The sequence below is a fragment of the Scleropages formosus genome, chromosome 18 (assembly GCF_900964775.1).
Source record: "Scleropages formosus chromosome 18, fSclFor1.1, whole genome shotgun sequence".
In the NCBI taxonomy this organism is placed as follows: Eukaryota; Metazoa; Chordata; class Actinopteri; order Osteoglossiformes; family Osteoglossidae; genus Scleropages; species Scleropages formosus.
In genome coordinates, this window is record NC_041823.1 from 18,601,904 (window position 1) to 18,620,732 (window position 18,829).

Consider the following 18,829-nt stretch of genomic DNA (forward strand, 5'->3'; position numbering starts at 1 on the left):
CCCTGCTTACCTGTAATGGTTTGGAACTGATGGCTAGCTGAGGACTGAAAGCACATTTTCTCTGTAGTGCACACACCCATAAATCTACTTTGATGCGGTCTGGCTCGGTGCCAGTTGTTCTACTTCGGGCATAAATTTTAGTGCTGGAAGAGTTGTCTACCTGGAGACCGGACGCGTTAAAACATAGCGGCTACTCTCGGTCTCTTGGGCTGTTATTTGATGAGCCCCCCCGTTACAACACCGCAATGCTTCTCCAGAACCGTTTCCTTTCTTAAAAGTGCATGAGCCACTTGCGTGCTTCGGCCTGGAGAAGCCGCCCTCCCACTCTTCTTCACACGCAAACGATGCTTTGCGCGACCGCATTGCTGCTGTACACATCGCGGGATGAGTGCACATTTCACTGGTCACTGTGCACAGAAAACGGTGCTGGGTGTTGTAAAATGAGTACACAGTAGCAACACTAATGCACTATTTCTGACAGGGTCAGTAAAATGCACGTCTTTACCTTTCACACATCAGCCAGTTGTTTTTTCCGTCCTTTAAGGAGTCTAAAGGGCCCTTAGCGATTGAGTGTGCGTGTGTCCCGCAGCGGACCCGTCCACAGTGTGCCCCTCCCCAGGCCAAGGTTCCCGGAACAGCGTCTGCATGGCAGTTACTGCCATCAGAAGTGGGTCACTGACTGGGCACTGCGTAGAGTGAGTGGCTTGCTATTCACTGCTGAGTGTGACCAGCTCAGCCCTGCTTTTTGTCATCAAAAACCCTACAGTTTGAAATGAGGGGAAATTGCATTTAGGTGAGCAAGGCAGGGTGGTTTATCACATTCAGATACTCTGATGGGATAAGGACCCCTCTGGAGATTTTCTGCTAAGTGCAACAGCTGTGCTGCAAATGCAGGGTTTCCTTAGGGGTTTTCTGCACTGTGCTGGTGCATGAGTTCCACTAATTTGAGCAGAAACCCAGGCAACACTTTAGACTACAAATTAAAAGCATGTACCCTGCAACGGCCAAAGCTGTGCTTGGTTTGGGCATGGCTCATGTCAGGAAACATTTGTGCTATGTAATAATGAAAAATGTTAGAAAAAGTTGTCTTTTAATGAATAAGCTGGAGTTAATCTTTTCTTGTAGTTTAACCATTCACAAAGGGAAGTTATGGCAAATCAGGAGCCAGAAAATAATTACTGCATCATTTTAATACTGAACTATTAAAATACCTCAAATATTACTTTTACAATAACTTAAACATGCATACATTAGGCATTTCTTCAAGTTTCTGTTATTCACCTTTCTGGGAAGCATCTAAAATACATTGAAATAAAACATTACAATTAGTAATGCAGTACTTCTGTTCATGGATATGTAGACACTGCCAGAGCAGCTGTTTAAAGGGGTCAACATACAAGTGTTTCAAAAGGACAGCACAATACATGTACCCACCAACGTCAGACAATTCATTACTTTGCCCCCCTCACCTATTCCTTCTCTACATATAACAGTCTTACCTTATTACCAAAGGTTCCCTTTTTCTCCCCCCCATTGTCTGGTATTTGTGCCACTCAACCACATACTTAATGTCTCTCACTGACTAAGCATCCTCTCCCCTCCTCTGACTGCAGTCATCAGGTGACTCTTATAAGTCTTGCTTAGCCCAGTCATCCAGAACTTCAGCAATCGGACATTGTCTTCTTCTCCAGGTCCCGTTGCCCCCAGGAGGCCCAGAACCTTCTGTGTGTCCTCTCGACCTCGTCCATCCACTTTGGAGAACTTAAAGAGCACTTTGACTTTGCTAAGAGGAATGGGGTGGAGATGCATATTAGTAATCGCAGCAGCTAAGTGATAAGGGTGAATGCCAAGACATAAAAACATGGCTGTGATGGTCCATGATGGTCACGTCAAAACCTCAACAATTCAATAAGTAATGAGGTCAAACAGATAACACTTACTTCATCCATTCCTCTTTAAGACAGAGGAGACAATGAGACACCACGTCTATCGACAGGTTCTCATTCGAAAGAGCTACCTCAATCTTGTTGAGAAGCGTGGGGCCTGAAGACAGAGACAAAAGCCAATAAGGCAACACCTACAGTCTGCTGCAATTGTTGGGGTTAAAAATGGAACAACTTTACCTCTGTCCGTGGGCTGTGTGTTCGCACTGCTGATGTTGAATTGATAAAGGGACAGGATGTCATCGTCACAGACCGCAGGGTAAAGTGAACCCCGCTCTGCATTGACCACATCCACCAGTACTGAGAACTCTTGACAAAGTAAGATCACACAAGAAGGGTGAGTACAGCAGTACACCATTACCACATTCAAGTCAACCAACTACACCTTTGATTATCTATATATTTTTTAAAATAAAAAAAATTTAAAGAATTTAAGAATCTTTGCTGAATACTGGACAGGAGCCCATCAATGTATTAACCTGAAAGAACCTTAGAGATTAGAGTAACAACTGTAATGTAATGCTAAGAAATACCTGAAGAGCTAACATGTGCAGGGATAGAAACATCTGGACTGAGGCCAAGGAAGTTGCAGCGATAAGCTTCCTCGTATTGATGGCTGTAAGGCACAGACCGCACACAGCCTACTGGAAGCAGAGCCTGATAGGAAACAAGACACACAGGAGTACTATTCATGAGCACTCAGTGACAAAACAACTGGACTACTGGTACACATGCCTGTTTAAATACTAGCAAGGGGACTGCTTTGTTGCATACCTTGAGCACAGTGAATGCTGACTGAATGAGTGAAGGGTCTGCTCCTCTCCAAATAACCTGGTTTCCCATGAGTACATGCCATGCCAGCTGTCGAAATTCTACAGCTCCAAGAACCTGTTTAATGAAATGCAGGATGTTGCAGTTTACAGCTGCAGCTATCATCTATTTTTAAAAAATGATTTTCAGTTAAAAGCAGAAAGAAAAGTATCTGTATAATCAAATTCATGTAGACATTGTACACTCTCCAAGAAAAAAGAAAAAACATTTTACAGTACATTACTCTTTACCTGTCTTAGATGCCTCAAAGACTTGAACTTTGGACCTGGTGACTCTTCACCTTTTCCACCTTCACACAAAAAGTCTCTCCCGGTTTCACCATCTGTTTGTTTGTGCTGAGATAAAGAACTGCTTCCTTCTGCTCCTTCCCAGGCGCTCATCTCTTCTTCTTGCTCTATATGTAGGCATTAAGATAAAAATTGAAGACAAAAAAAAGGCAATTAATCAAAACACCAAGAAAAACCTCATTCATTTTTTCCCTACCAAGCCAAAGGTTCGTTTATTCTCCTATGAGACTTATCCATTCTAATAGTATGTAGAATAGCCTTACTTGGCTACAATCTCTGTCACTCATACTGTACCTGTCTGTCTCTCGATCAGCACCAGCGTGTCCTCTGTGGGGGCCCCTTCCAGCAGCTTCTCTGTCAGACGGTTACCACAAGCCTTCAGCAACCTGAGGGTGAAAGTAATGATGTGGGTTTTGAATCATTGTTTGCACATTTCATGCACAGCAGCACCTGTGGCACTTTCTTTGTTGAAGAAATGTTTGTTTGGCCACAATCAAAGTATATGTTTGGATGGTGGCGCAAAAAGGTTAAACTTGCTGGTGTTGGCAACAACAGTAATGTACCAGCTAAAAGAGGAGTGCAGGCTTGCCCACAGGTTCGGATGCTGGGTCAGGGAAGGGAGGGAACGGGCTGCGTTCCCACTCCTCTGGTGGGGGAAGACAGCTGGAGAGAACACACTGTTCATCCGCATGGCCCTCTGAGGACACACACACTGTTCACTGTCAAAGACCTGGACAGGAGAGAAAACCATGCAAACCATCAGAAAACCTTGCAAATTGTTTTCCCGTGGTGGGGGGGAAAAAAAAAAAAAAAAATCTCGAATCAGCCTGAAATCAAAAACTGTGCTATACAAAATACCATCATGGAAATGTTTCAAAGATCTGGTACCACAGTTGCCTGCTTTCTAGTGTAGGCGTGTCAACCTCAGCTCTCAATGGGCAGCGTGTACACCGGGTTTCACACCAACTCATTTCCTCAAATGAGCCACTGACTTGTGGTAATTGCATTGCTATAATAATTTACATCATCCTAGTTTGGGCTACTTCCTGAATACTTTGCAAATACCTGCAACCTAATTCTGTCTTTCTTAAATATCATTAACAAAAACTGAAATTTATTAAAAGGAGCCAGCTGGAGCAAAGGCCTGAGTCTAACATCTGTATTCTAATGTCTTCACTTAAAATCACTGGAGTTGTAGCTCAACATACCTTCAGTGCTGTGTTTTGTAGGCCTTGTATAATGAGTCGCAGGTGTCGAAGCAGGAAAGGCCAAGAGTTTATGAGGTAGATCCGGTCCATGGCTACTATGACAATGCTGTACCAGCGCTGGAAACCCCTGGCTAGACTGTCTTTGATGAAAAATGTATGGGAGAAGACAAAGCCATGCTGTTCGTCTCCAAAAAATATAGGACCCTCCCTCCCAGGACACACCTGTTGAAAGAGATGGCCATATAACTTAGTTGAACATGCATGCTGTAGCCTATGTGTAAACAAATGTGGTGTATATTAATATTATTACTGAAGCTTTTCCCTGAAGTGACTTACAGTGTTGTGATTGTATACTAAGTAACTTACAAATATTTACCCATTTATAAAGCTGGATTTTTCCTTTACCGATTCATGGTGAGTACCTTGCTCAAGGCTACAATGATGGAAACAGAATTCAAACCTAGATCCTTCAAGTATAAGGTGATGGCCCTAGACACAAAACTACCTGCTGGACTACTATGAACAAAAACATGGGCCAAGTTTACATGGGAAACAATGACAAAAAAAAAAAAAAAAGGGTGGACGTGTCAGGATGAACACAGTGGCAGTACCTCACAGCTGAGACTTCGAACGCATGCTTGCCGGACCACACTGAAGAGCTGGGGCTGTCTAGGATGCTGGTGGCTGAGGAATCGAATTCCTGTCTCACTGTCTGTGCTAACAAACCCCGGGTGAGAGGCAGGAAGGGAACGGCAACCCTGACAGAGAGAGAGATTCACATAGCTTAATCATGGAACCCTAGTTTCTCTGTACTAACTGGACACGAGTATGAAGCAGCGGTGTGAGTTGTGAAGCTAAATCCAAGTCTGGGCCACTGATATTTTATTTGAATGGCATCATGTGCATGGTGCAAACTTCATGAATCCATTAGAACACAGCTACAGTGTGGCAAAAAACTCTGGAAGCCACAATACACAAGCGTAACACTAATACAGCACTCAGAGTAAACCGAAATTTTTCCCTTTGCTTACAGTACATTTACATTTCATTTAGCAGATGTTTTTCTCCAAAGCAATGTACGTCACAGAAAAATACAATGAGTGCATTACACTGAGAGACAGAGACATGGATGCAGACACATAATTCTAAAGCACAGTGAATTTGTCATATTGCACCATATGAATTAATGTAAATCACAGCAGTAGCTGCATAAGGTTTATAGAACCTATAAAAGAAGGTCTATTGTTTAATAAAACAATATCTTGCTGAAGCGCTTCTCAAATTTTTTTGGCACCATGAGCCTTGTTATTCTTGTTAATCTTGTCAATTCTAAAATGACCACAGAAGTCTATTTTCTCATAATCAAAAATTCTGTAAATGTTTTATGACTTTAACTGTCACTGCTAACATATATTGTAAATAACGGTGAGAACTAGAGTAAACGACCTGGAAAACAAGTTTAAGTTTCCACGATAAGGGCGGAAAAAAGCCCACATCTGCTGCAGGCCACAGGAAGGAGAGTCAAGTATAAAATGTAACATCCTTGATGCAAAAAAAAAAAAAAAAAAAGAAAAATTCACTGCATGAAATGAAGAGGGGGAGGGAAAAAAAAAAAAAAAAAAACCACAGAAACATAATGAATAGATGAAAAAAGATTAAGAGCAAAGAATGACACTGAATGTAACAGCAGGTTTGGGAATTACCTCACACATATCTGCCCGCTGTGTTGCAGAGCTGTTAGCCCTCATAGTGAGTCCCTCTCCTTCTCGGTCCCCCTCCCTGTCCCTCTCTCCAGGGACAGAGAGGCCTGGCTGAGGAGGCGAAGGAGACGGTGGGTGAAGGGCCTCGGTGCAGAAGAGGGTTCGAGGGCCATGGAGTTCGCAAAAGTGACAAAGAGCCACCAAGGCGTTCATCTGAAGAAAATGAATGTTTATAGTTGTCACCAATGTCAGTTGCCAGACCCAACAACAAAACTATTCACCCCTTTTCACAGCAGGGTGTACTTAACTTACTGTATTTATTGAGCACGATTACCCTGGTCAAGGGAACCGCAGCAGGATGGGGGTTAAAACAGACAAGTGTGTGTGTGTGTGTGTGTGTGTGTGTGTGTGTATATATAGTGCGTGAGTGACAGAGAGAGTGTGTTCCACTGATGTATGGATGAGTGACCCAGTGTAAGTAGTGTATCTAGCAGTGTAAGTCCTTGGGCGCTCTGGTTTCCTCCCACATTTCAAAGACAAGCTGTTCGGGTTCCCCCATAGTGTGTGAGTGCCAGAGCGTGTGTGTTCTACTGATGTATGGATGAGTGACCCAGTGAAAGTAGTGTATCTAGCAGTGTAAGTCACCGCGGTGAATAAGGCGTGTGGGCTGATGACACTACATAGTATCCATTGTAAGTCGCTTGGAGAAAAGCGTCTGCTAAATAAATAAATGATAAATGGAAATGTACAACTGTCAGACTGCAAAGAAACAGTCTTAGAAACTGTAGCTGTCAGTTTCGTTTTGACCACTTATGAACAGCGTTGATGGACTCCTCTAAATGATATATTGTCAGTGTTAACAACTAATCATTTTAGTGAGACACAGGGAATCCATTAGGAGAGGAGAAACACGAGGTCGTATACGTAGGCAGGGGGTCACTTCAGGTCAGCGGCTCGGATGTCACTGCACAGTACAGTACAGTACAGTACGTACACACACACACACACACACACACACACACACGACACAGTAACACACTGCAACAACAAGGCTCGCCCGACTTGCTCCTGACTTAGGCCACTTTTACTTTTCAGAGACAGCAAACAGGCCAGGCATCATGTACATGATGATTGATGATTGTCAGATTGAACAGCGGCGCCGCGACAAGAAGGTAAACGAGGGAAACCTTCAAAATGCAACATGATTTTACAAGCAAGCTAAACACTACAGCTGGCAACAACGCCGGACAGGGAGGAAACAGGAATTTGCAACACAAGCTGCTCAGAGAGAACTTTCAGCTCGCGAACATACATTGATTATTCAACTGAATGACGTTACCGTTTTACCGAGACGAGAGTTCACGAGTCTCGCGCACAAGGAGCCGAGCGGACGCGATTTTACCCGGGACACCCGCGGACTCCGGAGCCCAAGCGCCTATGGTACTCACTCACTCACTCACTCACACTCTCTCTCTCTCTGTGTCGCCCGTAGCTACGCGCTGCTGTGACACACAGAGAACAGGATTGTCGCTGTAAATTTTACAGTAAAACCAAAACATCTAAACAAATGACTTTACGACAGCTGCTCATTATGACACCAAAATAATCCAAGACAATTTACCACTGAGTCTCAGTGACTTGTGCTGGCATAGAATGTCAGAGAGCCGTACCTCCGTTTCCACGGCGCGTCACGTGTTTACAGGAGTCACGCGCGGAAAACACAAATACAGCACGTGACACAGCGCTCAATTTAAAGTGCGCGTTGTCCCCTTCAGACGCTGCGCGCCTGCTGCGCAGAGGGCTTTATGGACCTTCGATATATTGTGCGTTTTGTATTCAGAGCTCAGCTGTGTAAGAGGGCTGAGTTATGACTTGACGTGCATTGCATTTGCACAGACTGACTCCGAGTCTGAGGGTGTGAATAACCAATTCATAGTACATACCATGCCTGTATTATTGAAATTTCAACCTAATAACGAATGTGAAAGTATCATTCGAATAGAAATTGTCAATAGCTACGGCACACGCAGCATTTTTTATCTCAGAATATGTTAGGTTTAACTTAAGCAAGGAACAACCAATAGCTCTGTGACAAGATGTGAACTAATTGCTTCATTTTGCCTGTAGCATAATAATAACGTAAGCTTATATTCGTTAAATGTCTTAACCTGACAGAGAGAGTAACAAGTACATGCTCCCCCCAAAAAACATACATCCATAAATAAATAAAATGTATTAATTTCATTATATGAGTTGTGAAATTTTAATTTTTTTGTGAAGCGCATGTAACTGAGCGTTATGACATACACACACACATTTTCAGAACCGCTTGTCCCATACAGGGTCGCGGGGAACCGGAGCCTACCCGGCAACACAGGGCGTAAGGCCGGAGGGGGAGGGGACACACCCAGGACGGGACGTCAGTCCATCGCAAGGCACCCCAAGCAAGACTAGAACCCCAGACCCACTGGAGAGCAGGACCCGGTCTAGCCCACTGCGCCACCGCGCCCCCCGTTATGACATATAACATATAAAAAACAAAATTGTCTTTCATCCCACTGATCTACAATCAACGAAGCACACAAAGTCGTTCCAGACCTACTGAGACGTCACAGCCATCAAGCGCTTGGATCGCTGCGCAGCGGCTGAAGCGGGAAACACAACCATTCGTAGACTAGCATTACTCAAGGATTTGTGTGTTTTTATATAATTTACGTCATCACACAGTTTTAGAATTTTCGTACTTTGCTTACCTTAAAATAAATAAACTGTGTTTAATTTTGATCGAATTGTAACAACACAGTAAAAGTAACACGAAATGTTTATAATGATATAATGACGTAAATGAGAGAAGTTGAGTGTTTCATTTTTTCCATAACCGAGTGACTGATCCATTCCAAGAAACACTGCATGCAGAAGTGCTGACAGCTCCCTTTGACCTTTATTTAATTACACCTTGGAATTAGTGCCACTAAAGTAAGTCAACTTCCGTATGTGATCAGGGACTGACGGAGCAGGAAGACGGATCGCACCGGAGTTGACGTTCAGGTGATACCTGATATGATACTCATACTGTACTACTACTGTAACATTTGTGTGCTTTCAACATATATTATATAATACATGGAAAACATACAGTTTTCCATAGATATATTATTATACAGACAACGGCTACAAATCAAATCAGGTTAAGCAGGTTTTTACGAAATCAGAACTTTTTTTTCACAGATTTTTTTTTCCATTTTGCGCAACAGTATATTTAAATGACATTATATATTTAGATGACATTATATTCCATCAGTTGTCAACAGTATACTTGGTCTGCTCGTTCATTTGTGTAACGTATATACTGTAACTAGCATAGTTTACTGTAAAATCATTACGTCATCGGTAAATCTGGGTGTGGCCGCTAACGTTCAGAGTTGGAAATTTAATAAATGAAAATAGTTGTTTTGGGGTGTTATCAAACTGTCCAAAATGTACGCAGTTAATGTTTACTTTTGTTTTATACACAATATTTTTATTGTGAAACTAAATATTACTTTTGCAAGTTAATTTGAAAAGAACAGGGCAGTATAATTGTTGGCAATTACTAATATGAGGCAGAAAGAATCAAGGCTGTTTTGTGGTGTTTTACACCAAGAGCAAATCATTTAGAGTGTTGTGAAAGAAAGGTTCCTGCCAACCTGCAGGATGTAAGTTGACAAGGTTACTTAATTGTCATTGGTTAATTTTTTATTGAAGCTGGAATTTGTTACAGGCTGCACTGGGTCTAACGTGGGCTTCTCGCGTTGGAGCAAAATGATTCCGCAGAGAAAATGTGACACAAGCTGCTGTTCTTAATAAACTATTTTATTTGTGCACTCAAAGTGTTCCAGTGTCGTTGTTTCCGTTAAGCCTCCAAAAAATGGTGTACCTTCCTTTCGGACACCACGGGTCATATCATTGGTGGAAATGTTTTTGTACCGTATTCTTCTTTTTTCAGGCAATGAAATACGGTGCTGTGTTCATTTACAGATGGCCTCTGAAGAGGGAGGTGGAGCCCCCAAGTCTGCCCAGAGATCTGGAATGGAACCATCACACCATGATCTCCCCAGTGAGGAAGCAGAAGTGTCTCCAGCCAGACAGTCAGGTGACTCTTGTACAGTGTGGACTCACTCACTCATCCACTGTTGAGTCGCAGCAGATCAGAACTAAGATGAAACTAAGCAGATAACCTGTTGTTATAATCCAACTTGTTTGTAATTTGGCACTATTCCTAGTATGCTGTGGAGGGAGTCTTTGTGTGGTCAGATATGGTTTTTAATCACACACACACACATTGTCTGAAACCACTTGTCCCAAGCGGGGTCGCAGCAACCTGGAGCCTAACCCAGCAACACAGGGCATAAGGCTGGAGGGCACACACCCAGGACAGGACACCAGTCCATCACAAGGCACCCCAAGCAGGACTTGAACCCCAGACCCACCGGAGAGCAGGACCCAGCCAAACCCGCTGTACCAATCAATAGAAACTATTTTTTCTTTAGTTTTTTTCCATCCTAAGATTCCTGTCAAAACTGGCTCCACAGGCTGGAGGAGTGTAATGCATATCATGTCAGCTGATAATGTAACACATTTGGACATTCTCCGTAGTTGATTCACACAGACAACTGCACAGGGGGAAAGATCATGTCATTGGTAGGACTTGTAGGTGATGAGCACAGTACACAGGTCCAGCACTGAAGAAGATGCTATAGAATGATAGCACATGCCCAGGTATAGTCAGCACCTCACCGAGTCATTAACTCCACAGAATTCAAGAGCTGGTTTCACAACAGCTTGTCAGAAACAAGTAGTTTCAGTCCATCCCAAAGAACGTGTCAAAGATAGAGGTGCAGTGTTTTGAATAGTTGGTGACACAGATTCCACTGTGTTTAAATGTTAGAGCTTTTTCTCCCACACTCCCATAAATAATTTTTGGATGGTGAAAAAAACAGCATTCAGTTAGGACCAGACCCAGGCATGCCAGAACATGCTTCTCTGTCTCCCTTTATCTTTCATATATCTGTAACTGCAATTCAGTGCTGCAGTTGTAATGCAGAGAAGAGTCTGATAAACTTTGCTTCAGTTCCAAACCATTGTTTAAAATAAGATGATGCTGTGACCTGTTGTAGGATGGAGGTCATCACAAAGGCTGCATTGAGATGCTGGACAGCAGGATTTCAACTGAAGTATGATTCCATTATATTAAGGAGCAACCAAAATGTGGCATTTTGTCAGGTCAATTAAAAATACTATTTTAAATCCAAACCTGTGCTCAAGATATCCAGCAAATGTAATGGAAGTTGTAGAAAAAACCCACAGAAACCAGGAAGCAGTAGGCTACCTAGATGTCCCAATCTCAGACCATCTGTCTTAATTGTCTTCTGCACAGAAGGAAAACTGAAATGGTTTGATGTTAGAGGCTGGAAGGCCAGACAGCAGAGAGTTGTGATAGTCCAGGCAATATCTCACAATCGCCAGGAGTTGTGTAGAGTTTGCTGTGAGATGAGGGCAGATCCTATGGATGTCATGCAGAATGCATCTAAGGGACCAGGTTGTGGCTTCAGTATATTGAGAGAAAGCCAAACTAGAGTTGATCATTACTTCCAGGCTCTTAACTGATGAGGTAGGTGAAATGAGCAAGTTATTCAGTTTGACAGAGAATTCTTGACAGGAGGACGGACCAACTAGGAGGTGAAGGATCTCTGTTTTGGAGAGTGGTACATAGTCTGTGGACAGCTCAGAGAATTGTGCAGTGAAAGGGAGAGAGTTAAGTACGCCGGAGGATGGGGAAGAAGGCGAGAGAGATTTTTGGTTGCAGCAGAAAGTGACACAGGGTGCAGAAGCAGGAAGGAGGTTTGTAGAAGTGATGCAGGACTGCAAGGGATTGAAGAAATGATCAGAGACATGTACTGGAGTGACAGAGAGGACAGGACAGCCAGAGTTTCCAGAGAAGACAAGATTCAGCTGACTGCCGGCCTTATGAGTACCAGAGGACTTGGGCATTTTTTTTTTTTTTTTACATTTGAAAGATTTCAGCCAGGTGCTTAATGTTCTGTATTTGTATTGTTTTTAATAACATCCACGCAGGGGTGAGTTAGTATCAAGAGGTGAATAGAAAAAATCACAGATTTCTAAACTGATTAGTTGAGTAGTTGGTTGCAGTTAATTGCATAATGGCAGATGTGAAAAACACACAACCTAAAACAACCTAAGATGCATGTATTTTATTTTACTTAACAAAGCTTGCTCTTTCACTTCAGGAGGTGATGTGGGTGGACAAGCAGTGGGAAGAGTGGATATCTGCCAGTTCTTTTTGCAGGGCAGGTGCCATTTTGGAAGTCGATGTCGTCTCTTGCACAGGTTTTTCCTTTCGCTTCCTTTCTTTCTCTTACTCTTCCAGTATATCTAGTATTTTCCAGTGTGTCCAACAATACTAATTTCATTATGTTTGTTTCTCTCTTTCAAGTGCCTCTCCATCTACAACAGATGCCTTACAGGTCGTGGAAAAAAAGCAAGGTAGTGGACAAGACAAAGAGGGGAAAACCAAGAAGACTAGAATAAAAAAGAAAGTACATAAGGATGTAACCCACTTTAAAGAGTTGGAGATAGAAGGTAGGGATTTCTCTTTACAGTTCAGGGTTTAGCACGTCAGTTTCACACCACCCAGTCGACCAAAAATAACATAACAAAACTGCATTTCCTTCCAAGGAATCATATTTAAAATTCTATAGAAAACCCAAGTTGTAGCTGCACTTTTTCATAATAGGCATCTGAGGTGGGCAGAGTAGTCATTCGATATTCATGTAAAAGTAGTTACTTTCAAAAAATAATTTCTCAAGTATCAGTACTCATCCAAAAATTTACTGAAGCAAAAAGTAAAGAAGTATCAGATCAGAAATACTTCTCAAGTAAAGTTACTTTAATTCAGATGAAGCATTTTAATGTTATAAACCAGTCTAGCAGTGTTCACATCTACAATATGCAGTCTGAACTCATCTTTACAATTAATTAAATATACTCTCCAAATAGGGAGTGTGGTGGCGCAGTGGGCTAGACCGGGTCCTGTTCTCCGGTGGGTCTGGGGTTCAAGTCCCGCTTGGGGTGCCTTGCGATGGACTGGCGTCCCGTCCTGGGTGTGTCCCCTCCCCCTCCAGCCTTACGTCCTGAGTTGCCGGGTTAGGCTCCGGCTCCCCTCGACCCCGTCTGGGACAAGCGGTTCAGAAAATGTGTGTGTGTGTGTGTGTGTACTCTCCAAATAAAATTAATCAGTTGCACTAATGAAATGTGTAGAAAACAAAGGCCACAGTCTGTTAGGTATTACTAACATGATTTACCTGCCCCTTTTGTTCATTGTGACTTGCAGTTTTATGTTTGTGTACTATTTACAAAGCTTTCAATTTACCCATCTTTACAGAAGGGTAAATTTCCTGTCTCAACTCAGGGTACTCACCTTGATCAAGCAGTGGGAGGAGGGATTCAAACCCATAGCCTTTCACTGCATGGCAACAGCTCTAACAATTACACTTCCTTCTGCCCCAAATGAAATGATAGCATTTATTTGCCATTTTCCTATATTGCCTGACTGTCCTTTAATCAGCCAGGCAATATAACTAGGCAATGGGTCACCGAGGACATCACAGTTAGACCGCTGCAAGCAGCGGCTTGAATATAAGGTATATAGCTGACTCCAGCTCACTAAATGTCTAACTTAGCTATTTAAGTGATATTCCATTGCTAATGTTGATTTTCTGGTGAGAAAATACAAAGATCACACACATTGTCTGAAACCGCTTGTCCCATATGGGGTCGCGGGGAGCCAGAGCCTAACCTGGCATCACAGGGCATAAGGATGGAGGGGGAGGGGACACACCCAGGACGGGACACCAGTCCATCGCAACGCACCCCAAGCGGGACTTGAACCCCAGACCCACCAGAGAGTAGGACCCGGTCCAACTCACCGTGCCACTGCATCCCCCCAGTACAAAAATCTGGCTACCTAATTAGAGAATAGTCAGTAAGCTAGGTATAAAACTGAAGTGCAACATGTTGTTTAGAGTGGGTGTGGAGTCATGTACACCGAGACTGACATCAGTTGGCAGATAAGGATGTCAACACACAAAGGAACTGTAGGAGGATGCATAGTCAGTACACCATTTAACTCATACTGACTTTTAGGTTGTGTACTAACCAGCTTCACTATAAAACTAGGAAAACATGTTTGCACTATTCACAGGTGACCTGCAACATTACATTGCAATAAAAGGCAAATAAGATCACCAAATTAATAGTCAAATGTTTGTTTTGTCATAAGTAAACATTTGTTATATCATTACCCAGGATGCAGTTGTTATAATAAATGGAAATAAATAATTCACCAAAATTAATTAATCTCCAAAAATATCTGTGTACTGCAGTTGGTGACCTTCACACTCATTTGTTTACGAGGAACTTTCAATTTGTGTGTTATAGTATATAATCACTTACTAAATATTTTCCATCTTTCTAGAACTTTGTTTTACTATTTGATGTTCAGACCCATAATTAAATGCATTATAAGTTCACTTGTTATAACTAAAATGATTTAAATCAATAACATTTTGCAAACTTAAATAACATGAATTTTTTTAATCTGTATTATTTTTTACACTTCTTTTCAAACATTTAATTTAGGATTAATATTTATGATCATTAATGCAAAGAATCTTATGTATACACATAATAAAATAAGAGTGACTTATAGAGTAACATGTTTCATTTCGATTCCCAAATTTAGGCATCTCATATTTGAAAAAAATGATTTCAGGGAGTTGATTTCAGCTGATTTCAAATTAATTTTTCCCATGAAATCTTGCAGACCAGGGCTTGGTGATCAATCAAGGCAAGATAAAACACAACTCCAGTCCTGATTGACCGCAGCTCCCAGCAAACTTGGCTAATAAAATCAACAAATAAGTCAACTGACAACAAAGACACATTTTTAATGGTTCACCATAAACGTGATTGTGACTGACAGCTGATGATTGCTGGTAACATCGACATAAGAAATTAACATGATTATTAACATGATTTGTTTTGAAGCGAGAAATTGAAAATATTAACTGTGAAAAATTCAAAAGTAATGAAAAGTGGGTGATAGAAGGACTGTTTATTACTCTATTATGACTATTATCTTACTCTAGTAAGAGTATCAGTGTCAAAATTTACTCTGAAAAGTACAATTTCTCAAAAAAATTTATCTGAGTACAAGTAAGGGAGTAAAAGTAACTCCTTACTAGCCACCTCTGACAGCTATATTATGTAATTTTTATATAAGATTTATATAAGATATTTCTATTCTCCTCTAACCAGTGGAGAGTTTACTAAATTAATAAAGAAATATCTGGTCTCTGACTTAATTTTAATTATCATTTAGATTAGTGTTTCTCTGTACATACTTGTGTCGGTGGAAAAAGGAAAGCGAGTTTGTTGTAACAGTATTTGCTACAGTGGCTTTAATGCGTAAAACCCATAAATATGGGGGATAAAATCATTATCCACTTGGGTGACAGACTTTTTTCCTTACTTTCTGTGAATATTTCAGTTTTTCATTATTTTGTTTCACAGTTTTGCATATTTAACATGCTTGAGGCACACACACACACTTTCAGAACCGCTTGTCCCATACGGGGTCGCGGGGAACCAGAGCCTACCCGGCAACACAGGGCATAAGGCCAGAGGGGGAGGGGACACACCCAGGACGGGACGCCAGTCCGTCGCAAGGCACCCCAAGTGGGACTCGAACCCCAGACCCACCAAAGAGCAGGACTGTGGCCCAACCCACTGCGCCACCACACCCCTACATGCTTGAGGCACTTTATGTTATTTTGTTTGAATGCTTTGCTTCCATACTTCGTTGCATTTTAAGACCATCATAATTAGCACTATTCATATGATGGTTCAACTGACTGTTAACCCTGTGGAGCTGTAATCAGTTGTGTAGTATTAATTTGCTACTTTCTTGTCCCAATAACCAGAGCCTCCCAAAAAGCCCCGTATGAGACCAGCTGCAGATGTTGTTTCCCGAATTTTGTGGGATTCTTCTTTGGACCCCTCCGATTTTGCTGTTGGCTACCTGGACCGTTTTTTAGGGGTTTTGGAGCGGCCGTTTTCAGAATTTTCCTGGGACCGTGATGTGTGCAACTGTGACTTCGCAGAGGAACTTGCTCTTCCCCAGCACAGGATTAAATATTTCACCTACAAGGGAAAACGAATTTGGGACAGAGAGAGCAGGATGGATGGTGTGTTTGGCTCCACAGGGGGAACACTTGAACTGCCCCTTTCTGCCGAAGAAGGTGTAGGTGAAGGTAAGAGTTAACATTAAACGTATAGTAAATTGTAATAGGAGTGAATATCACAATAATTTCATTAATCAAAACAGAATTTTTAATGTACAAGCTTCCCTTGTATAATGAAGGCTGTTCACTGAGAATTGAGACTTATGAGCAACTCTTAGCTGTACTATAACATTTAAGTAAGTAGCTATCAACTCTGCTTTCTAGAGATTTCCGATAAAAACAAAAATTTAAAAGGGGGAATTTTGTGACATGGGCCTCCCACAAAGCAAAGAGTCTCACCCATGGCTTTGAATTTGGCTCAGTGTGTAGTTTGCACGGGTTTCTTCCAGGTACTCCGGTTTCTTCCCACAATCCAAAGACTTGCATTTCAGGTTGATTGATGACTAGTGTGTAAGGTAATGAATGTGTGGCTGCTGCACGAAGGAGTGGCGTCTCATCCAGGGTGTACCCTGCATAGTCTTGCTAGAATAGGCTCTGGAATGCAGAAACTCTTGACTTGGACAAGTGGTTAGAAAAACCGCTGGGATAGAAACAAATATAACACGAATGTTATATACAGCAGATTTTGAACATGTTGGTCTTAAGCCTGGATCTAAAGGTGTTCAGAGGAGTTCCACTTGGTTTTAAGTGAGACTTTATGTTCATTAAAAGATGAGCCAGGTATTTTACACACACACACACACACACACACACACACACACACACACACACACACGTTATCAGAAACCGCTGGTCCCAAGCATGTTTGGTAAAAAAAAAAAAAAAAAACCTTTAGTACCTCTGGAACATACAATTTTTCTGTTTGAAAAATTTTTTTTTGCCTTTAAATTAATAATAAAAAAGTTATTTTTTGCAAGAAGTCGCTTTTGTGAGTATGTTGTCAGAAATGAATCATGCTTGTTATGCAAGGAAATCCTGTATTGAGTCTCTGCATATTTGTGTCCATTTCACAAATTACTTTCAAGTAGGCTCTAATTCTCATATGATGTATATCATTTACAGCATATTTAAAAGAAGAATCTGGACTGAAGGATTTAGAAGACACCCAGGAACTATGTAATAAGGAGGAGGATCTGCAGAAATGTGTCGAACCATACACCAAGAATGACAGAAAAACAGGCAATGGAGATAGCTGTAATATCGACACAGGTCAACAGGTTCAAGAACATAATTTAAGAAAAATGACTACAGGAGATATTGAATGCAACAGAAACATAAAAACCACTATAATAAACAAAGAGAACACTGAAACTGAAACACAGGAGAGAGAAAGTGAATGTGGCTCTGAGCTACCAGTCTTGACAGCACAGCTCAGTCTCTCTCAGAGTGGCAGTAATAACACAGAAAGAGCAGAGGGGCAGGAGGAAGAGTGGAAAAACAGCTGGGATGGAGAAGAAGAGAAGGAGCATCTGTCATGGCACATGTATTCACCTCCACAGGTATTCTTACATTAAGTTTTTTTTTTTTTACATAGACCTATGTTCATATTCCCCACACTCTTACTGCTATAACGCATTATATGTTGTAATACTTATTTTCTGCCATCTGCTTTCTGCTATAATTACATACATTTCAACTGTACTGCACAGACTGCCTGTAGTTGACCATTTTGCACTGCCCTCATCTCTCACATGATTTTGTTTGCAGTAAATTAGATCCATATTTGAACTGTTATTATTTTTCTCACTTACATGTGTAGTTGGAACCAGGTGTATTACTTCATATGCTAAGGAAAAAAAACCAATGCACTATTTTTTTAAACAGGGTTCAGTCTCTACAGATGAAGTCTTAACCAAGCTGGGAAGTCTTGAACAGCGTAGCAAGTCAAGCAGATACAAGCCCACTCACTTCATTACCTTCCGCACTGACTCACCAGCCTTCGTTGCTAGTTTCCATTGCCTCCAGAAGGAACTCACTGCGATCCTCCCCCACTCTGCCCCTTACTGGGTCTCTCCTGAAACCCTCCATGTCACCCTCTGTCTTCTTATTCTCCCTGGGCCAAAGGAGGTAAATCTTGCCTGTGAAGCACTGAGAGACTTTGCCAGGAAGCATCGCCCACGTTCGTTCTCATTGTCGTGCTCATCGAAGCCGGGCCACTTTTGGGGTAGAGTCCTATATCTTACACCTGAGCCCTTGTTGCAAATTCAGTCTTTGAACCATCACTTCCAGAACCTGTACAAAAAAAATGGCTGGCTTCACAGGGACTCCCTGTCCCCGACATTCCACCTAACTCTGGCTAAGGTGAAGGGTAAGGGTGGTGGAAGTCCGTTTAAAGGGATAGAGGACATCTGGAGAGACAAAAAGATGAGTGCCATTGATTTTGGAAAGCTGGTGGTCAACAAGTTGTATCTTTGCGTCAACGACTCATCCAGAAGGGAAGATGGGTTTTACGAGACTGTGTGTACCATCAGTCTTGAGTGAGACCTGAAAGTAGGGGTAAGAATGATGAACAAAACACAGACAAACACACACACACACACACACACACACACACACACA

The 18,829-nt window shown here is 41.9% G+C and overlaps 2 protein-coding genes across 5 annotated transcripts; one reads left to right on the forward strand and one right to left on the reverse strand.

Annotated features, from left to right (window-relative positions):
* Positions 1 to 1,184: 1,184 nt before the first annotated feature.
* Positions 1,185 to 8,598, reverse strand: flcn (folliculin). Of its 4 annotated transcripts, none has more exons than XM_018735869.2 (12): positions 8,568 to 8,598; positions 5,973 to 6,182; positions 4,881 to 5,027; positions 4,270 to 4,491; positions 3,625 to 3,791; positions 3,356 to 3,447; positions 3,005 to 3,168; positions 2,718 to 2,831; positions 2,477 to 2,600; positions 2,124 to 2,252; positions 1,941 to 2,043; positions 1,185 to 1,783 (listed from the first exon to the last, which is right to left on the reverse strand). In XM_018735869.2, the coding sequence occupies exons 2-12, from the start codon at positions 6,180 to 6,182 to the stop codon at positions 1,576 to 1,578; spliced, it is 1,680 nt and encodes a 559-aa protein (XP_018591385.1). In that variant the 5' UTR covers positions 8,568 to 8,598; the 3' UTR covers positions 1,185 to 1,575. The 4 variants fall into 4 exon arrangements, with proteins under 4 accessions (XP_018591385.1, XP_018591366.1, XP_018591356.1 ...); XM_018735850.1 differs by lacking the exon at positions 8,568 to 8,598 and adding an exon at positions 7,640 to 7,699; XM_018735840.1 differs by lacking the exon at positions 8,568 to 8,598 and adding an exon at positions 7,591 to 7,657.
* leng9 (leukocyte receptor cluster (LRC) member 9) lies at positions 7,345 to 18,187 on the forward strand. The gene is made up of 6 exons (XM_018736265.2): positions 7,345 to 7,409; positions 9,987 to 10,101; positions 12,257 to 12,356; positions 12,463 to 12,608; positions 16,010 to 16,339; positions 18,095 to 18,187. The coding sequence occupies exons 1-6, from the start codon at positions 7,407 to 7,409 to the stop codon at positions 18,112 to 18,114; spliced, it is 714 nt and encodes a 237-aa protein (XP_018591781.2). The 5' UTR covers positions 7,345 to 7,406; the 3' UTR covers positions 18,115 to 18,187.
* Positions 18,188 to 18,829: the final 642 nt, after the last annotated feature.

Coding starts and splice junctions, on each gene's coding strand:
- flcn (XM_018735869.2), bottom strand. CDS start 6,182: ATGAACGCCTTGGTGGCTCTTTGTCACTTTTGCGAACTCCATGGCCCT. Junction 5,028..5,972: donor AGCGGGCAGATATGTGTGAG/GTAATTCCCAAA, acceptor TCTCTCTGTCAG/GGTTGCCGTTCCCTTCCTGC. Junction 3,448..3,624: donor CTGCACTCCTCTTTTAGCTG/GTACATTACTGT, acceptor TTTCACCCTCAG/GTTGCTGAAGGCTTGTGGTA.
- leng9 (XM_018736265.2), top strand. Junction 10,102..12,256: donor GTCTCCAGCCAGACAGTCAG/GTGACTCTTGTA, acceptor CTTTCACTTCAG/GAGGTGATGTGGGTGGACAA. Junction 16,340..18,094: donor CGAAGAAGGTGTAGGTGAAG/GTAAGAGTTAAC, acceptor TTTTTTAAACAG/GGTTCAGTCTCTACAGATGA.